The sequence below is a fragment of the Staurois parvus genome, unplaced genomic scaffold (genome assembly GCF_062004578.1).
Source record: "Staurois parvus isolate SC_StPar_1 unplaced genomic scaffold, SC_StPar_1.0 ptg000420l, whole genome shotgun sequence".
Lineage (NCBI taxonomy): Eukaryota > Metazoa > Chordata > Amphibia > Anura > Ranidae > Staurois > Staurois parvus.
This window is the reverse complement of record NW_028318216.1, coordinates 1,539,534-1,557,073: the sequence shown is the minus strand read 5'-3', so window position 1 is coordinate 1,557,073 and position 17,540 is coordinate 1,539,534. Positions and strand designations below refer to the sequence as shown.

The 17,540-nt window shown below is 44.2% G+C and overlaps 1 protein-coding gene across 2 annotated transcripts in view; it reads right to left on the bottom strand.

The window, feature by feature from the left end:
• The window catches only part of MXD1 (MAX dimerization protein 1), a 41,755-nt gene extending 26,689 nt beyond the window's left edge, over positions 1 to 15,066 (bottom strand). For both annotated transcript variants that reach the window (XM_089687178.1, XM_089687179.1), the window contains exons 1-2: positions 14,751 to 15,066; positions 8,024 to 8,120 (exon numbers count right to left, since the gene is read on the bottom strand). In XM_089687178.1, the coding sequence (XP_089543304.1) occupies positions 8,024 to 8,120; positions 14,751 to 14,823 (170 nt within the window). In that variant the 5' untranslated portion in view covers positions 14,824 to 15,066. The remainder of the gene's footprint in view (positions 1 to 8,023; positions 8,121 to 14,750) is intronic.
• Positions 15,067 to 17,540: the final 2,474 nt, after the last annotated feature.

Sequence of the window (17,540 nt, the reverse complement as noted above, 5' to 3'; positions counted from 1 at the left end):
TGGCTCTCAAAGATCACGGCCAAGAGTGCCACGAAACAATAAACCCCAACACACTAGGGTTGCTTTACTAAAACTTTAGAGTGCAAAATCTGGTGCAGCTCTGCAGAAAAACCAATCAGCTTCCAGGTTTTATTGTCAAAGCATAACTGAACAAGCTGAAGAAGCGGATTGGCTACCATGCACAGCTACACCAGATTTTGCACTCTCCAGTTTTAGTAAATCAACCCCATTGTTTTTATCTTATATCCACAACCACATCAATTCCCCTACAGTGAGAACATGGTATAGTTGATAAAGTGGGAGAAAACTACTTTGGTTGAATTTTACCTATATAGGTAAACCTATAAAAGGTACGGTAAATATCTCCTAAACATGCAGTCTAGGAGACATTTACTCTGGCAGCAGCCGGTGAAGTCACCAACGCATGCGCTCTTAAGGAATGGTATACCTGTGCTGTTCCTTCAGAGCCCTGTGCCATAAAGAATGACATAATCAGGGCTCACGGCTTGGCCATTCATACTGCTGAAGCCTGCAAACCCAGAAGGAAGACTGGTTGAAGATGGAGACACCTACATCGGTGACATTGCGCTGCTGGAGGGCTTCGTTTTCAGCCAAGTCTGTCATAATGTGCTAGTATGCGGTGCATACTAGAATATTAGGATTTAAACTGCCCGGGGCACAATTTTTGTTTTTTTTTTTTGCTGCAGTTTACTGCTGCTTTAACATTGCTGCTGGTTTAATGCTGACACTCATAGGAAATTTTCTTTTCCAAGAGAAACTGATTAGTGGTAATGTATCAAAGCTGGCTGTTGATTTTATTTGACTGCCATGGGCATCCCATGAGTAAATTCAATCACCTTTGCTTTAGTAAAAGTGACCAGAGGCATGGCTCTCAGGAACCTTGACGCAAGCCTTCAAAGTGCAAGACTCGATCAGTTAGCACAGAAGTGTTACTGGCCTTTGTCAAAAAGTAATAAAAAAAAAAATTCTCAGAATATGGTTCTTCCACATAGGCATCAAAAAAAACGAAAAACAAAATTCCCAGCACACTTACCAGCTAAACAGAGGGTTTAGTTGCACACATTTACAAAGATACAGTATGTGTAAGCCGCATTGCCCAAGTCCAGGCTTCTCTGTACAGTCCTAACATCTACAGTTTTAGGGTCCCCAAGTTGGAGCATTAAGGGCAGGTTTGCCCGGAGGGAGCCCACTCATCCTTAACCACTTGCAGGAGCGGGTGGCCATTTATAAATGTTTTCCCCCATCAGTTGCCTGTGCGCGCTCCCAGGGAGCGCGCGGCACCGTGATCCGGTGCCCGCTGTGTCCTCCGGACACAGCGGAACACCGATCACTGTATGGGACCTCTGTGTGAGGTTCCGATCATGTGTTCACTGATTGGCCAATCAGTGATCACATTAATGGTAGTAAGCAGGATGTCACTTGCTGACATCATTGCTTACCACTAGTGAAATCTGTGAATGATCACAGAGGTCACATGGTACAAGGCTATTCACAACAGCCTTGTACCATGTGACAAGCTGTGACCAATCACAGCTCTCACAATATTTCTCAATATCTGCAAGAATGCAGCCAGAGAGAAGGAGAAATGATTGCTTTTACGGGTGTAAAAGCAATCCGTGTGAAAAAAACAAAAAACAAAAAAAACCCATCACCCCCCACAAGTAGTACAGTGTCACTATGGTGACTGTACTGCTAGGGTGACAGTATGTTAAAAAAATGAAATAAAAATGTGAAAATATTTATTAAATTAAAATTTTTGGTTATAAACTAATTTGGGCTATTTTTTTTTTTTTACTAAAAAGATAGCTGAATACATTTTGGCCAAGATTTATGAAGGAATATTATTTATTTGCAAAATTTTATAAGAAAAAACACTTTTCCCCCAAATGTTTGGATTTTCATTTGTACAGCAAAAAAATAAAAATCCCAGTGGTGAATAAACACCACCAAAATAAAGTTTTATCTTTTTAAAAAAATGCTAAAAAAATTCATATGGGTACAGTGTTGCGTGACTGTGCAAATGTCATTCAAAGTGTGATAGCGCTCAAAACTAAAAATTGGTTGGACAGGAAGGGGGTGAAAGTGTCCGGACTTGAAGTGGTTAAAGTCACAGGGACACACTGGCCCAGCAAGAGCACAATGGCAGCTGATGTGTCAAATCTGTCCCCTCACCAAGTCAGTGAACAAGCTATACAAAAAGATGGCAACCACCCCAATTTATAATTAGCTTTTATTCTCAAAACTATAGAGATAGGACCGCAGTATACAGAAGTACCTTGACATGGGCACTGCCGCTTCCACATATATTTGCAAATGTGTGCAACAAAACTCTCCGATTTCATGTGAATAGTTAGCCAGGGTCAGTTTGGTTTGTTTGCAGGCTAGCTGTTAATTGTGCTGGGAAATTTGTTTGCAATGTCTCTTAGATTGTAAGCTCCAAGGAGCAGGGCCCTCCTATCCCTCTTGTATTGAACTGTATTGTTGCTGTATTGTCTCCCGTTATATTGTAAAGCGCTGAGCAAACTGTTGGCGTTATATAAATCCTGTATAATAATAAAAATAATAATAATAAATATTGCCCTTCCATGTGTACCTTACTGCAAAGACTAGTTATAAATTGGGGTTGCTGCCATCTTTTTGTATAGCTTGTGCGCCGATTTGTAATGAAATTAGGTGTTAAAACAGAACCCTCTCTACCATCAATTATGGGGCAAAAATTAGGGTAAACCTCAAAAAATTTGGAATCTCACTTGCTTTCGATTTATGTTAAGAGGCTAGGCTGTATCTCACTGGAAAAAACGAAGGAGCCTATGTAGTAGCCTCAGAGCTGCTTAGAGGCTCATTTCTGACAGCAGATCATAGCTGGCTGGGATGGTCATGGGCTCTCCATTTTCTAGCTTAAAGTGTAAAACCTCTTTAAATGGTATTAGTCTATTACAGGGTCAGGAAGGATTCCTTTACCCTGTTAGGCAAAACAGTCATTGGTTGTCAAGTGGAGTTTCCTTTGCCTCTCCCAGGACCAGCACTAGAATGTATAGTCACATGGTAGACCCTAGACAAGGATGGAATTCAGCTGCTTATTTACTATCAGCTGTCAAGCTCAGACTGCAGCTTACTGACCACTTATCAGATTCAGATTTGCATTTTTCTTACTTACGTAAACAGGGCCACAGTGGCAAAATTGACATTTGACAGTTCTGGCATGTGGGATTTTTTTCATGACTCTTGTTACTGCTGTAACCGTTCACACTGTAGGTTCAGTAGTAACGCTGCAAATTTAAATGTTAATCAACCATTTTTTTTTTTCAGGGTATCGGCCTAATTATATATGCGATTACCATAGTAACTATTTAGGAACACTGTCACATCCAATTTGCGTCAGTGCTGCAATGTTCTGGGCTCAGGTTTGTTGCTGGTCACTTACAATTAGATCTGTAAGTAAATTATTGAAGGCCTCCACATTTTGTGTTACATTGTATAAATTAGCAAGCAAAGCAGCCAGTCAGGAAAAATGGCATCTCATTTGCCCAATGTTAGTTTTGTCCCAGTGTCGCCGCCTTTCACACAACCAATTTGGTGGTGACAATTATCTCCAGGGATGTCCCATTAGGCCCGAACTCTGTGTGACCTCCCCCCCTTTACTGTGAGAGCATTCGCTGTATTATCAAAGCTCCTTGCTGGGGGAAGCGAATTCTCGTGGCTAGGGAATCCAACGGCGAGCTTGCCCATGAGCGCACAGTCATAACCTAATCCCAACTGAAGTTGCCATAGTAACAGTGTGACAATCCTGCCAAGTAAAAAGGTTCAACATCCAACATTTTACTACATTAAACAGAATCCATACGGAATCTGTGCTGGAGAATTTCAGGAAGACGTGAAAGTAAAACATGTCAGGGGGCAAAAAAAAAAAGTATACAAAATAAAGCGTGATGCAAAAGAAAAAAAAAAAATGAATTTTTTCCCAACTTTATACACATAGAAGGAAATTAACAAATGCTGCCATACACCTAAAAAAAGTATTTTTATAGGTCTAATTATTATTATTATTATACAGTAATTATAAAGTGACAATGGTTCGCTCAGCGCTGTACATTACAAAGGGGGACAGAACATGTGACAGAACAATACTAATACAATGCAAAACATGAGGGGATCGAGGGCCCTGCTCTTTCGAGCTTACAATCTAGGAGGGAGGGGATGGTGGCACAGGAGGAGATAGCTGTGGGGGATGGAGTGGTAGGAAGAGTGGAGGAGGTCAGCAAGTTAGCAGGGGGTGGGGTAGGCTTCCCTGAAGAGATGGGTTTTCAGGGTGCGCCTAAAAGGAGAGGAGAGTAGGTGATAATCTGATGGGTTGGGGCAGGGAGTTCCAGAGGATGGGTGACACCCTGGAGAAGTCCTGGAGGCGGGCATGGGAGGAGGAGACCAGGGAACTAGAGAGAAGGAGGTCTTGTGAGGAGCGGAGTGTGCGTGCTGGGCGGTACTTGGATATTAGGTCAGTGATGTAGTTCGGGGCAGTATGGTGGACGGCTTTGTACGTCAGTGTTAGGATTTTGAAATTGATCCGTTGCGCAATCGGAAGCCAGTGGAGGGATTGGAAGAGGGGGGTGGCGGAAATGGAGCGGTTGGAAAAAAATTAGCGCTTCCTGCAACAAATTAGTAAATATGGCTCATGTTAATTCATTAATTTGTTGCATGGTGCGCCAGATTTTCATATGTTTATTCTGATATGTGACAAAATTATAGTAAAAAAAAAAACCAAAAAAAAAAAAAACACCAAAACACCACATAAAAAAACCCAGAGGCAATCTTCCACTGGGATTGTCCTAAATATTTTCCTCTCTTGCTGGTTGCCCCTACACATCCCCTTGTTCTTCCTGTGGTGCCGATCATCACTACATCACTCCTCACTATTTATTTATTACAGATATAGTGCCGACAAATTAAACAGCACTTTACATATATCTTGTGTATCCACATCAGTCTCTGCCCTCAAGGAGTGTACAATCTAAGATCACCAACTCACATTCTAGGGCCAATTTGGACAGGAGCCAATTAACCTACCAGCATGTCTTTGAAGTGTTGAAGTGTGGGAAGAAACCAGAGTTTCCAGAGGAAACCCAGTCACAGGGAGAACATGCAAACTCCATGCAGGTAGTGCAGTGCTTGAAATTTGAACCAACAAACCTAGTGCTGCCAGGCAAAAGTTCCAACCATTAAGCCACTGTGCTGCCCACAGTATATACACACACCACTCTGGCAATGGTGTAGCTTTTAGAACCTTTTTTAAATTTGAACATTAGCACAGCTGCTTCTTTATTTTAGCACACACCAGAGCACTTGTAACGTGATTTTGTGCTGCTGGTACAACACATAGAACGTGTGTCATGGTATTGTTATGGTTCACAAAAAACATGGACTTAAAAGTAAGTAATTTGCTTTGATCATGCTGAAGGTGTACAAGCATGTTTCCGGAAATAACCATTAGTGCTCAAAATAAAACACACCCCTATCAGAAATTTGCAAAATGGCACCAACAACTTGGATTGGGAAAACTCGTTCACACAGTTCGGACAGTAAAAGAATGTACTAAACTGAATGGTCCAAATCATATTTTCTGGCTGGGGGCTATGCCTACGCAGTTTACAGTGTCTAAAGTGGTCTTCACAATTAGGACTTTGACTGCCCACTGTCCCAATGGCTTCTTCCACTGCCCAGTAAGAATGAGCCATGTTTGGGCCTCCCGCACGGATCCCAGTTCATCTCCGCTCCAGTCCTGGAGCTTTCATTCACTTAAACAAATCAGCTCCCATGCTTCTATCCTCACAGTCTCACTATAGCACTGGGGCTGCATAATAGGGGCCCCATGTACACAGATGACAATTCATTCTTTGCCCTATCAAAAGCAAATGGTCATGTTAAAATGGTTTTAAAAGTCTTACATACTGAATTGCCTGGCCTCAGGTGATCCACAGAGATGCAACAAATCCTCCTCCATACATACACACGCTGTACTTGTCTGTCTATCTGCACTTTTCTCTTCTCTAAAGACAGTCAAAGTGCTGAATTTATAAACCTTGTCTGAGAGTTCAGAAAAAAAAAAAAAAGGAAGGAGGCAGAAAGTTGAAATGACTCTCTACAGAGCTCAGTGAGGAGAGTTCTGAAAGCTGATTGGAGGGAATAAACAGACCCCCTCAATGCAGCTCACAGAAAAAGAGTGGAGGCTGTCACTCTGCTGGAGCTCCCATCCCTGTCACCATTTTACTCTGTCAGAAAAACTTGTCAGATGTGACTTATGCTGATAGCAGAGGAACAAAGCAGCAGACAGAAAAAATACTTAGTGCTCTTAAAGTGTTACCATTCATGTGACGTGATGACCAATCAAAAGTCCTCTAGCTGGAACTGTCATATCTGCCAATTGAGGAAAGGAAGAGGCGGGGGATTTCAAATCCCCATTGCTTTCTCTCCTCTCCTACCACGGAGACTCAGCATGGGATGCCTGGGTTTCCCGCACTGCTCTTGTGTGAACTCGGGCTATGACACAGGAGCAGTGGGGAAACCGCATGCGATTTGCACAGGAATCGCATTCCCAGTCAAATCCCATGCTAATCTTTGAGGTGCAATTTGCGTCCATTAACGCAAATCGCATCACAAAGTATCAGTTAAGATATCGGGAGTATTTTCACTCAGTATCGTATTGCTAGAGAGTAGGGATGCACCGATACTGGTATCCGTGCATCCCTACTCTCTAGCAATACGATACCGAGTGAAAATACTCCCGATATCTTGAGAGTAGGGAAACACAGATACCGGTATCGGTGCATCCCTACTCTCTGCACATGCTCAGTTTAGTGTGTATCGCTAGAGTGACTCCTAGACCTCTGTACTATCAGCAGATGGATTGGGACCAGTACAGGAAGGGGAGGATCAGAAAAGACGGGATCAAACTGCTTTTTTTTTTTTTTTTTTTTTTTTTTTTTTTTTTTTACACAATGCAGAGGATTAACCCCTTAGGTTCCACAGTGAGTATAACAAGCATGCTTTACTGCATTTACAAACTGATTTTACTGATGTGGGTTTAGTAACACTTTGATTGAGACAAGTACACACTATAGAGGGATATGCTTTGTTCATGTCTGAGGTTCACAACCACTTTGATGTTGCTGTGCGAATGTCTGAATTGCTGCACCGAAGGTCTATGTCTATTCCGTCTTTGTGCATGGGGACATAACCTGGTTTACTATAGATGCACAGGGACATACCTTTAATTGTGATGTGTCTACTTTTCTGTATTCAATGCATGTAAACACAGGGTTGTGCGTGTAAAGCAGCAGACAAGTGCAATATGGGATCGATAAGTAGAGGTAAATACATAAACATGGTAGGGTTTGATTCCATTCTATAAAGCAAAATTAAAAGCTGTCCAAGAGCCAATTACTAGCGTATCCTCCATTGGGCGACATTTCCACTAGAAATCCTTGGACCATGGTTAAAGCGATAGCCCTACTTGTCCAGTAGCAGATGTCAGTGGCGAACAAAGGATCTTCTATTGTTTTATAGACAGGACACCAAAATCCAGCACTGTGGCTACAACCTGAATTGACTACATTTATAGGGCAGTGAGTTTATTGCAGACCAAAGTAGATACATTATACACACGTAGACGAGAACGTCTTCCATAACTAATCCTATTTCTGCACAGATGACAATCGTTGTGCCAGTCTCACATTGCCCTAATATGTGTTATTTTTTGCTGCTCGATTCACGTCATGCCGATCTGTCCTTCATTCTCACTGCTTCAGCAGCTTAGATGTATTTTTCACAGGAAAACAAGAGCAAAAGCCACCAGAGGTTTCTCAGTGAAGGCACAAATCCATGGGGGTGAGCAGCCTGCCAAATGTCACATGTGGATTGCATGTGAGCACTGAGAAAAACCTCGCACTGACTGAGGCATATTGCAGAATTTCACAGGCAAAAGAAGAAAACACAACTGAGATCGTCTTACCTGCTACTGCTGCTTTTTTTCGATTTGCTTTTCCTCTTCAAGCTATCCCTCTCTTTGCTATTGTAAGGCAACATGGAAGCATAACCATGCTCGGCTTCTGTGCACAGCAGAAGAGACATGACAAATTAGTGGGATGCTACATCAATTGTCTTCTCTACAACAACACTAGAATGACGGCACGACTGCTGGAGAAAAGCAACATCTGCAGGACAAGGTAGCTCAGGTTCCTTCCTCCAGGAGCAAAAAACATACAACATACACAGGTACAATGCTTGAAAATCTCAACATCCTTAAAGGAATAGCACACGGTAAAAAAACAAGGAAGGGAGGGTGGGAGGAGAACATCATTCAAACTTAGACATCCATGTATGACTTGAATTACAAGAAATAGATTAGGAGCCTAATAGGTTTATTAATCAACAGATGTCAGAAGAAAATTAAACAAAAAAAGGATTATTTTTATAGTAACGCTCCCCAACATATATGTGTTCTTCAAAGAATGATGAACCAAAACATTAAAGCTGGCCAGAGATGGATCAAATTCAGCAGGTTCCGCAAGGACTAGCCAAATTTCAGTCCACGTGTGTTCATGCCTGTTTGACAGAAATAGATCATTAGATTGACATTTGTCAAACGGACTTGCTAAAAAGGTTTTCCCAATCAGCCGGCTACAGATCACATTGCCACTGGAATTTAATACGACATGCAGTGTTGGACATGCCACCTGTCAAACTCTCTTGTAGGTGAATGGGACAATGGCATATCTACAGGGCAAATGGTTGATTTTCATAGGTCCTGCAATGCAATATCGCTATTCCCCAGCATCTGGAGATGCCTGTACACCTCAGATTTCTTTTTAGGAAGGGGGGCAGTAAAAAGAGAACCACGATTGGACTCAAAAGGTCAATCCTGCAAGAGAATAGGTAGAATACTCAACTCTCTGGTGGCCCATGGCTCCTACCACTCCTCTGTTCCTCCAGCCCCTTATGTTAAGGCACTATGATGCACCTCGTAGTGTCTTAGGGGGCTGAAGGATGGAAGGAACCACAGTACACACACATTTCACACCCATGGAAGTGTCCAATGTCAACAAGGCTGAAAGGGGCTGCAGCATTGGAATAGAGGTGTCCTAGAAGCCACTGGCCATCAGAGAGGAGAGTATAAACATTCGCCTTTTGATTCAGGATTACCCCAAATTAGTCTCACCATGCATACTTTTCAAGAATCCGAATGTGCAGCATAGAGGCTGAACACGTCAGAATTCACGTACCCTCTGGAAAAAGCAAAGATTGATCAGATCAAGTAAAAAAAGTGGCCAAATCTATACCTTTAGAACACTGATTTTTCAGAACCTTGCACAAACCTAGCTTTGGCTGGCATTTTTTATTGAAGCATGCAATCCAATATCCTAGCACAACTGGTGCTAACAAATCTTGGAAGTTTGCTGAACAATCTTAACACAACCTGTGGGATCAGGCTGCAACTGGTAATCAAATTGGCAGGGAACGTGAAAAGTGCAAACACGACTGAGGTTGTGCCATATGTGCTTTAATATGAAAGTGCCCATAGGTGTACACCACAGCCAGTTCTGCCACACTCTGTACATACATATTGCTGACCAACCAGTAAAGAGCAGATCAAGTCACGTTTCTCCAATCAAGAAGTCTATGGGCTTCCAATGAGAGACACTCCTAATGGCAAAAACTTATCAGATAGGGCTGATTTTGGGCCAGTGCTCTATTGCTCCCCCTACAAAAGGCACCAATGTCACTTGCAATTCACACAGACATACTGTATTAGGTTTCACATTATATAGGTATTTTCTTGTTCTGTTATAAATAATTTTTTTGAGCGTTCATTATCTGTAAACACATGACCACCATCTATCAATCACAAGCACAGATGCCAATTAAGCTACCTACACACTAGCAGTGTTAAGTTGCTTCATTGTGTGGTCAAGGATCTGCCATGAATGACTACAGTACCATGTGTAGCCGGCCACTGGTACTGCTAAAAAAAAAATAAAACATCCAGAACAACCTCTCTCAATCTTTTTATCACAGAGGAACCCTCAAAATAGTTTTCAGTCCTTAAAAGGGACCCTCCTAGCAGGACGTTGACAGTAAGTTGATCTAGAAAAATAATAATAAGCAAAGAGCCAATTTGATACCCAGACCTGTTCTAGAAGACAAAAATTATTTCCTGTAACAATATTTGTTACATTGATGGCCAGCGGAAGAAGCGCTCCATTACATTCTGCTACCAGAAAGCCCACCTTGATAACAGCGAATAAGATCACTGGTGTCAGGGTTTAATTAAGAGGCAGAAATTGTTAATTGTTCATGGAACCCTGGCTGAGAATAGCTGATCTAGAAGGAACCCGTAAACATGGTAAGCCTATACAAATTCCACATATAACTGGAAGAAAACCCAAACTCCAGTGCTGCAAGGCCTCAGTGCTAACCCCTGCACTACTATACCATATAGGCATATTAACTGCTGCAATCATTCTGCTCAATGCTATTGTAAATAAACAGAAAAGGAAATATTTTTTTACAGATCAAGCTAAACTGCAAAATAAACTATTCATACGGTAAAAATCAACATTGACCTTCTACCATGAGCTTTACACACCAGTGCTAGACCAGAAGACATTTCATGGAAGGTACATACATTTACTATAAACTACACTAAATACTAGTTAAAGATGTTACATGGTAAAAGGATTTCAGTCCAACATTGCTTTCATTTAAAGAATACATCTAACTGCATTCATAAAATTTGTCTGGAATTAAAATAAAAAGCAAAAACGTCAAGAAATGTAAATCTGAAATTGAAACAAAAACAAAAGTAAAAAAAAAAAAAAAAAAGAAGACGCAGCAACTGCAGTAAGAACGCTTCATTCAATTTCTACATACACAAAACAAAAACACCTTTTTTTTTTTCTGACAGCACTTCCCCCTCCCCCACTGAAATCTGCTCTATTGACCACAAGTAACACACACAATAATTGTCTAGGTGTGTATACAGCCGATGTATCCCAGACTGCAGACCCCTGCCATCTCTTAGGAGGTCACACAATATTTGGCCCCAGCATTTTTTGAAATGCAAATGATGCCTATTTTTAGCTGGAGCTTCTATTCCTCCATGGTGGTAGCACTCTGAGAGCCCATGCAGAAAGGCAGGCTCCATTTTCATCCACCACATTGCTGCATGACGTGAATTATTCAATATATTAGCATAATAATAGGCTCCCAATCCAAAAGGAAAAAAATATTTTCGGAATAATTAACAACTATTATTGAGATGCTGCTCAGTAATTACTGCTTTCACTATTACACAAGCCTTCTGCATCGCCTTTCACTCATGAAGACATGTGTAGGGTTGCATTAGCCCTGGCTGGACATATGTTTATTTTGCAAGAATTAGCTGACAGTTCTCCTGCAATTTCAGCCGGATTTAAAAAAAACTCACAAAACACGAGTGATGGTGTGCTGTGACATGCAGTTGATGTGACCGAGGACGCTGGAATCTCACATGAATCACAGGAGGCCTATGGATGTGATGAGCTGTAGTAATAATCATCATCATCATAATAATACTACATGTAGATCTGATTATACAGCTGTGTACATATGATCACTCAGCACATGTACACTGACACGTCACAGGCTAGATTTTATTAACAAGAACTATAAATAAAGTCTCTCGGCCACATACATCTAACATCACATGCACATCAGCCACGCATGGCCACATGCACCCCTGACAGGTTTCCATCCATACTGTCAGTCATTGTCAGAGGCAAGGCTCACAACACATGGAGGTAATGCTTGTATGAGGAAACGCACACAACCCCTCCACATCGCGACAGAACGCATACCCCCACCGACACACGGCGACAGAACGCATACCCCCACCGACACACGGCGACAGAACGCATACCCCCACCGACACACGGCGACAGAACGCTCACCCCCACCGACACATAACGCATACCCCCACCGACACACGGCGACAGAGCGCATACCCCCACCGACACAACGCATACCCCACCGACACACGGCGACAGAACGCTCACCCCACCGACACACGGCGACAGAACGCATACCCCCACCGACACACGGCGACAGAACGCATACCCCCACCGACACACGGCGACAGAACGCATACCCCCACCGACACACGGCGACAGAACGCATACCCCCACCGACACACGGCGACAGAACGCATACCCCCACCGACACACGGCGACAGAACGCATACCCCCACCGACACACGGCGACAGAACGCATACCCCCACCGACACACGGCGACAGAACGCATACCCCCACCGACACACGGCGACAGAACGCATACCCCCACCGACACACGGCGACAGAACGCATACCCCCACCGACACACGGCGACAGAACGCTCACCCCACCGACACACGGCGACAGAACGCTCACCCCACCGACACACGGCGACAGAACGCTCACCCCACCGACACACGGCGACAGAACGCTCACCCCACCGACACACGGCGACAGAACGCTCACCCCACCGACACACGGCGACAGAACGCTCACCCCACCGACACACGGCGACAGAACGCTCACCCCACCGACACATGGCGACAGAACGCTCACCCCACCGACACACGGCGATAGAACGCATACCTCCCCCCCTCCACATGAGAACACATACCTCCGATACATAACAGAATGTATGCCTCTGATACAGGATGATAGAACGCATACATCCGGCACAAGACAATAGAATGCATAGCCCCCCTTCACAGGATGATAGAATGTATACCTCCGATACATGATGATAGAACACATACCTCAGAAACAAGACGATAGAACGCATACCCCCTCCACATGATTTTAGAATGTATACTTCCAATACATAATTAAAGAACACATACCTCTGTCACATGACAATATAACACACACCTGCAACCAATTACAATATAACACATACATCTACCACAATGACATACACGTACCTCCAACATGAGACGATATGTCATCATGTGTCAGAAATATACACTATATCGTCATATGTCCACATTATGTGTTAGGTCGTCATGTGTTGAACGTATGCATTATAACACTCGCCTCCAACATAGGATGGCATAACATGTACCTCAACATATGATGACATAATGCATAACTCTGGCACATGACGATATAACACATACTTCCAACACATCATGGTATACACGTACCTCTGCCACATGACAACACACACCTGCAACAATGACATACACATACTTCTGAGACAACACATACCTGCAAACACATAACAATAAAACACATACATCTGACACAATGACACGCACATACCTCCGACACCACACGTATGTCATCACATGTTGGAAATATGCATTATATTTTCATATGTCGGAGGTACGCGTTATATCATCATGTGTTGGAAATATGCATTAGATCTTCATATGTCGGAGGTACACGTCATATCATCATGTGTTGGAAATATGCATTATATTTTCATATGTCGGAGGTACGCGTCATATCCTAGATTGTAAGCTCGAAAGAGTAGGGCCCTCTTACCCCTTGTGTGCTGTTTGATGTTACTGTTCTGTTTCATGTATTGTCCCCCTCTATTGTACAGCGCTGAGCAAACCCTTTGGCGCTATATAAACTCGATAAATAAATAAATAAATATCATCATGTGTTGGAAATATGCATTAGATCTTCATATGTCGGAGGTACACGTCATATCATCATGTGTTGGAAATATGCATTAGATCTTCATATGTCGGAGGTACACGTCATATCATCATGTGTTGGAAATATGCATTAGATCTTCATATGTCGGAGGTACACGTCATATCATCATGTGTTGGAAATATGCATTAGATTTTCATATGTCGGAGGTACGTGGTATATCATCATGTGTTGGAAATATGCATTATAACACATATCTCTGACATAATGCATACCTCCAACATATGACAACATAACATGTACCTCTGACATATGACAATATAAACACATACTTCCAACACATCATGTTATACACGTACTTGTTACACATACCTCCGACACACAACCAAATACCACATACCTCCGACACAACATATCTCAGCAGCACCTACACATGATGTACTCACTAGGCATGTATACACACGTATGATGTGTACATCACAAGTCTCCATTCACAAATCCTGTACATAGACAGATTTGTAGGCAGCTCTTTCTTTCACCATCTATGTATGTATACTAGTCTGGATGTGTACACCCTGCTTGATATACAAAGGGAGCACATTGTGTGTGATTAGAGGGGAGTGTGTGTGTATATACACATACATACACACACGTACATACATATATATATACACACACACACACACTTTTTTTTTACATATAATAGACTATATATATAAAAAATATACATACATGCGATATATTTCTGACATGTGATATATATTTGTTAGGACACTGATAATATATCGACCACACAGAACACTCAGAGGGTTTATTGTGTATAGACTTTGTATAGAGAACGCAGACATCCTGGGGGAGGGGGTTGGTGTTTCGGTTTGCTCGGACTGACAATAACGGTCACAGGTCAGGCAGGTGTGAGGCCTCCATGCAGGGAAGCACTACAAGTCCCAGCAGTCAGTGCTCTCCATGTTGATCCTTATAGTCCCCCCCTCCCCCAGCAGTGACACACACACATACAGCCCCCGGATGACGTCCACAGATCCCCCGCTCACCTCTCTCCCTCCGCTCCAGATACTCCGCCGCCTCCAGCAGCATCTGGATGTTGACACAGACCGAGGTCGCCATTTTCCAGCACCGAGGAGGAGGAGAGAGGAGTGGTGGTGGCAGGGCACGATGTACCGGCGGAGGTGATGGAGCAGAATACTGACGGACGGGGAGGCGTTCCGTGTGTGCGGCGAGCTTGGCGCTCCGTGACTTCACCGTGTCCCGCTGTCTCACTGACCGGACTCTACCGGAGGAGGGGAAGCGCTGGGATTGTTGTTTATCGGCTCCTGTAAGCGACGCCCCTTTCTCGCCTGCACCGACACGCCCACTGGCACAGTGGCGGCCACAGATTGGCGACTCTGCAGCGGCACGAAGTCCGCCCGCGAGGCCTCATTGGCTCAGCCTCTAGATGGGGCAGGCCAATAACAGCGTCGCGAAGGGAGGCAGGTACTGCTGTCAACACGGGCCGGCAGTGATTGGGCTACTGCTTTGACAGGGCTACACCCAGGGGTGCAGAAGCTACGCCCATTCGCATCCTCGCACATGATTGGCACACTTCGGGAAATGTGTGCCAGCCATGGAGGTAGTGACGTCATCGGACCCAATGTGTCTCTCTGCCAGGCTCCTGTGCATGGAGCTGTGCACGGCCAGGGGACTGACCTCCCATAGTCAGATATCGGATTGCTGCAATCAGAGCCATGCATGTGGCAGGTGAGCTCTGACAACAAATCCTGCGTGCACGTGCAGGGACATCGGCCTCAGAACTCTGGAGAACATCACAGTCCTACAGAGGAGAGACCACTTCACCCCGATCATCAATGACTGGGCTCACAGGGTGCTATGACTGCCCGGACGCACACAAACACCCAGCTAATATGGATAATGACGTCATTCATATATATATATAATATAAAATATATTTGTAGATAAGGTTTGGCATCTGCCTGCTCTCAGATCCCTCCATTCCATTGCCTGCGATGGGCTCTGTGCTGCTCTGCTGCAGGCATAGGGAAGGAGGGGATGACGTCACCGCTGGCATGCTCCTGTCACTCGCAGCAGGGACCCCTCTTGTCAGTGACGTCGCCCCGGCATTGTCTCTGGAAATAGAACGGCATTACGTAATGTGGTTGGGCCGGGTAGATCACGTGAGCGGGGGGCTTGTCATCCGGGGCCACGTGACTGGGAACGTGGAACTGCTGCAGTGCAAAAATCAGCGAAAACAACGGCGTCATCCGGCTGGTCACGTGACCGCAGAGCCAGGCGTGCTACATATACATACATGATGTGTGTGCATGGGGCTCCCTTCCACTGTGATTGTGATGGCGGGGTGAGCTCTCTGTTCTAGATCTGATGGGAAGGGAGAAGACATTTCTCCGCTCTCTCAGCCAATAGCAGCAACGTCAGCTTCCAAGAAGATGCCGAAGTACTCCCTCCTCCTCCTCATCTACACACAGGACCACTTCACACCATAACACGTGCCTGCATGGTGTCTGACATCCCTTTCATTTCAATGAGCTGCCAAGTGCGCAGAAACGCTGATGCAAGGTTAAGGGCCAGTTCACATTGTATGCGTTTCAGTTGCTTTTTTTCTGCATCCAAAATGCACAGAAAGTAGGTTATATGGTGGTCAATGTTATAGTTCACATCAGTGCTTTTAAAGCGGAGCTGCACCCAAAAGGGGAAGTTCCGCTTTAAGGACTGCTTCCCCACTCCCCATTAAGGATTGGCACCTTTGGGGGGGCAGAGGGGAGCGGGTACCCGAATCTGACAGGTACCCGCTCCCACTTCCGGTCCGACCACCTAGGCGATCGGAAGCGGAAGGTGTCCTCCCTCCCTGTAGTCTTTTGGGACATGTGACAGGTCCCAGAAGACTACAGGACCATTCAGGAAGCGCAGTGCTACTCACGCATGCGCAGTGGGTACCCGGCTGTGAAGCTGCACAGCCAGGTGCCCACACTGAAGATGCCAGCCTCCTGGAATACAGGATGGCCGGTGAAACGGGCTGCGGGGGACACACCACGGGACTGAGGGATAGGTAAGTGGCTGTTTTTTAAAAGTCAGCAGCTACAGTTTTTGTAGCTGCTGACTTTTATTTTTTGATAAGTCGAGTGGAACTCCGCTTTAATGTATTGCAATGGCCCTGGTTCACACCAGTGCAGTCAGTTTATGGTGCAGAAAGAAAACAGATTGCATTTTTCCTGCACAAAACTGTACTGGAATGCGGTAAAATGCACATGTCCCTATTTAAATTGAAGAAAAAGGGGAAAAAATGATCTGGAGCACATAAAAAAATGCACTGGAATGTGTCAAAACAGCATGGAACGCACCAAAATGCATCAAAAACACGCATGCAGAGATGCATCCGTAACGTATCTGCGCTGCGTTTCTATAGTGTGAACCGCCCGTAAGTGCTAGTTCACACTAGATGCAGTCCAGAGCAGTTTTTTTTCTGTATTAAAAATGCATGCACAACGCTTTCCATGTATTCCAATGGCCCTAGTTCACAGCAGTGCAGTCAGTTTATGGTGCAGAAAAAAAAGAACATACTGCATTTTTCTTGCACAAAACTGTACTGGAACGTGGTAAAATGCACATGCCCCTATTTAAATTGAAGAAAAGGGGGAAAAAGGAACTGGAAATGCATAAAAAACGCACAGAATGCATCAAAAACGCACATGCAGAAACGCATCCGGAATGCATCTGGACTGCGTTTCTATAGTGTGAGCCAGCTGTAAGGACTAGTTCACATTAGATGCAGTGGAGCGCAATTTTTTTTTGCATCAAAAATGCATGCACAG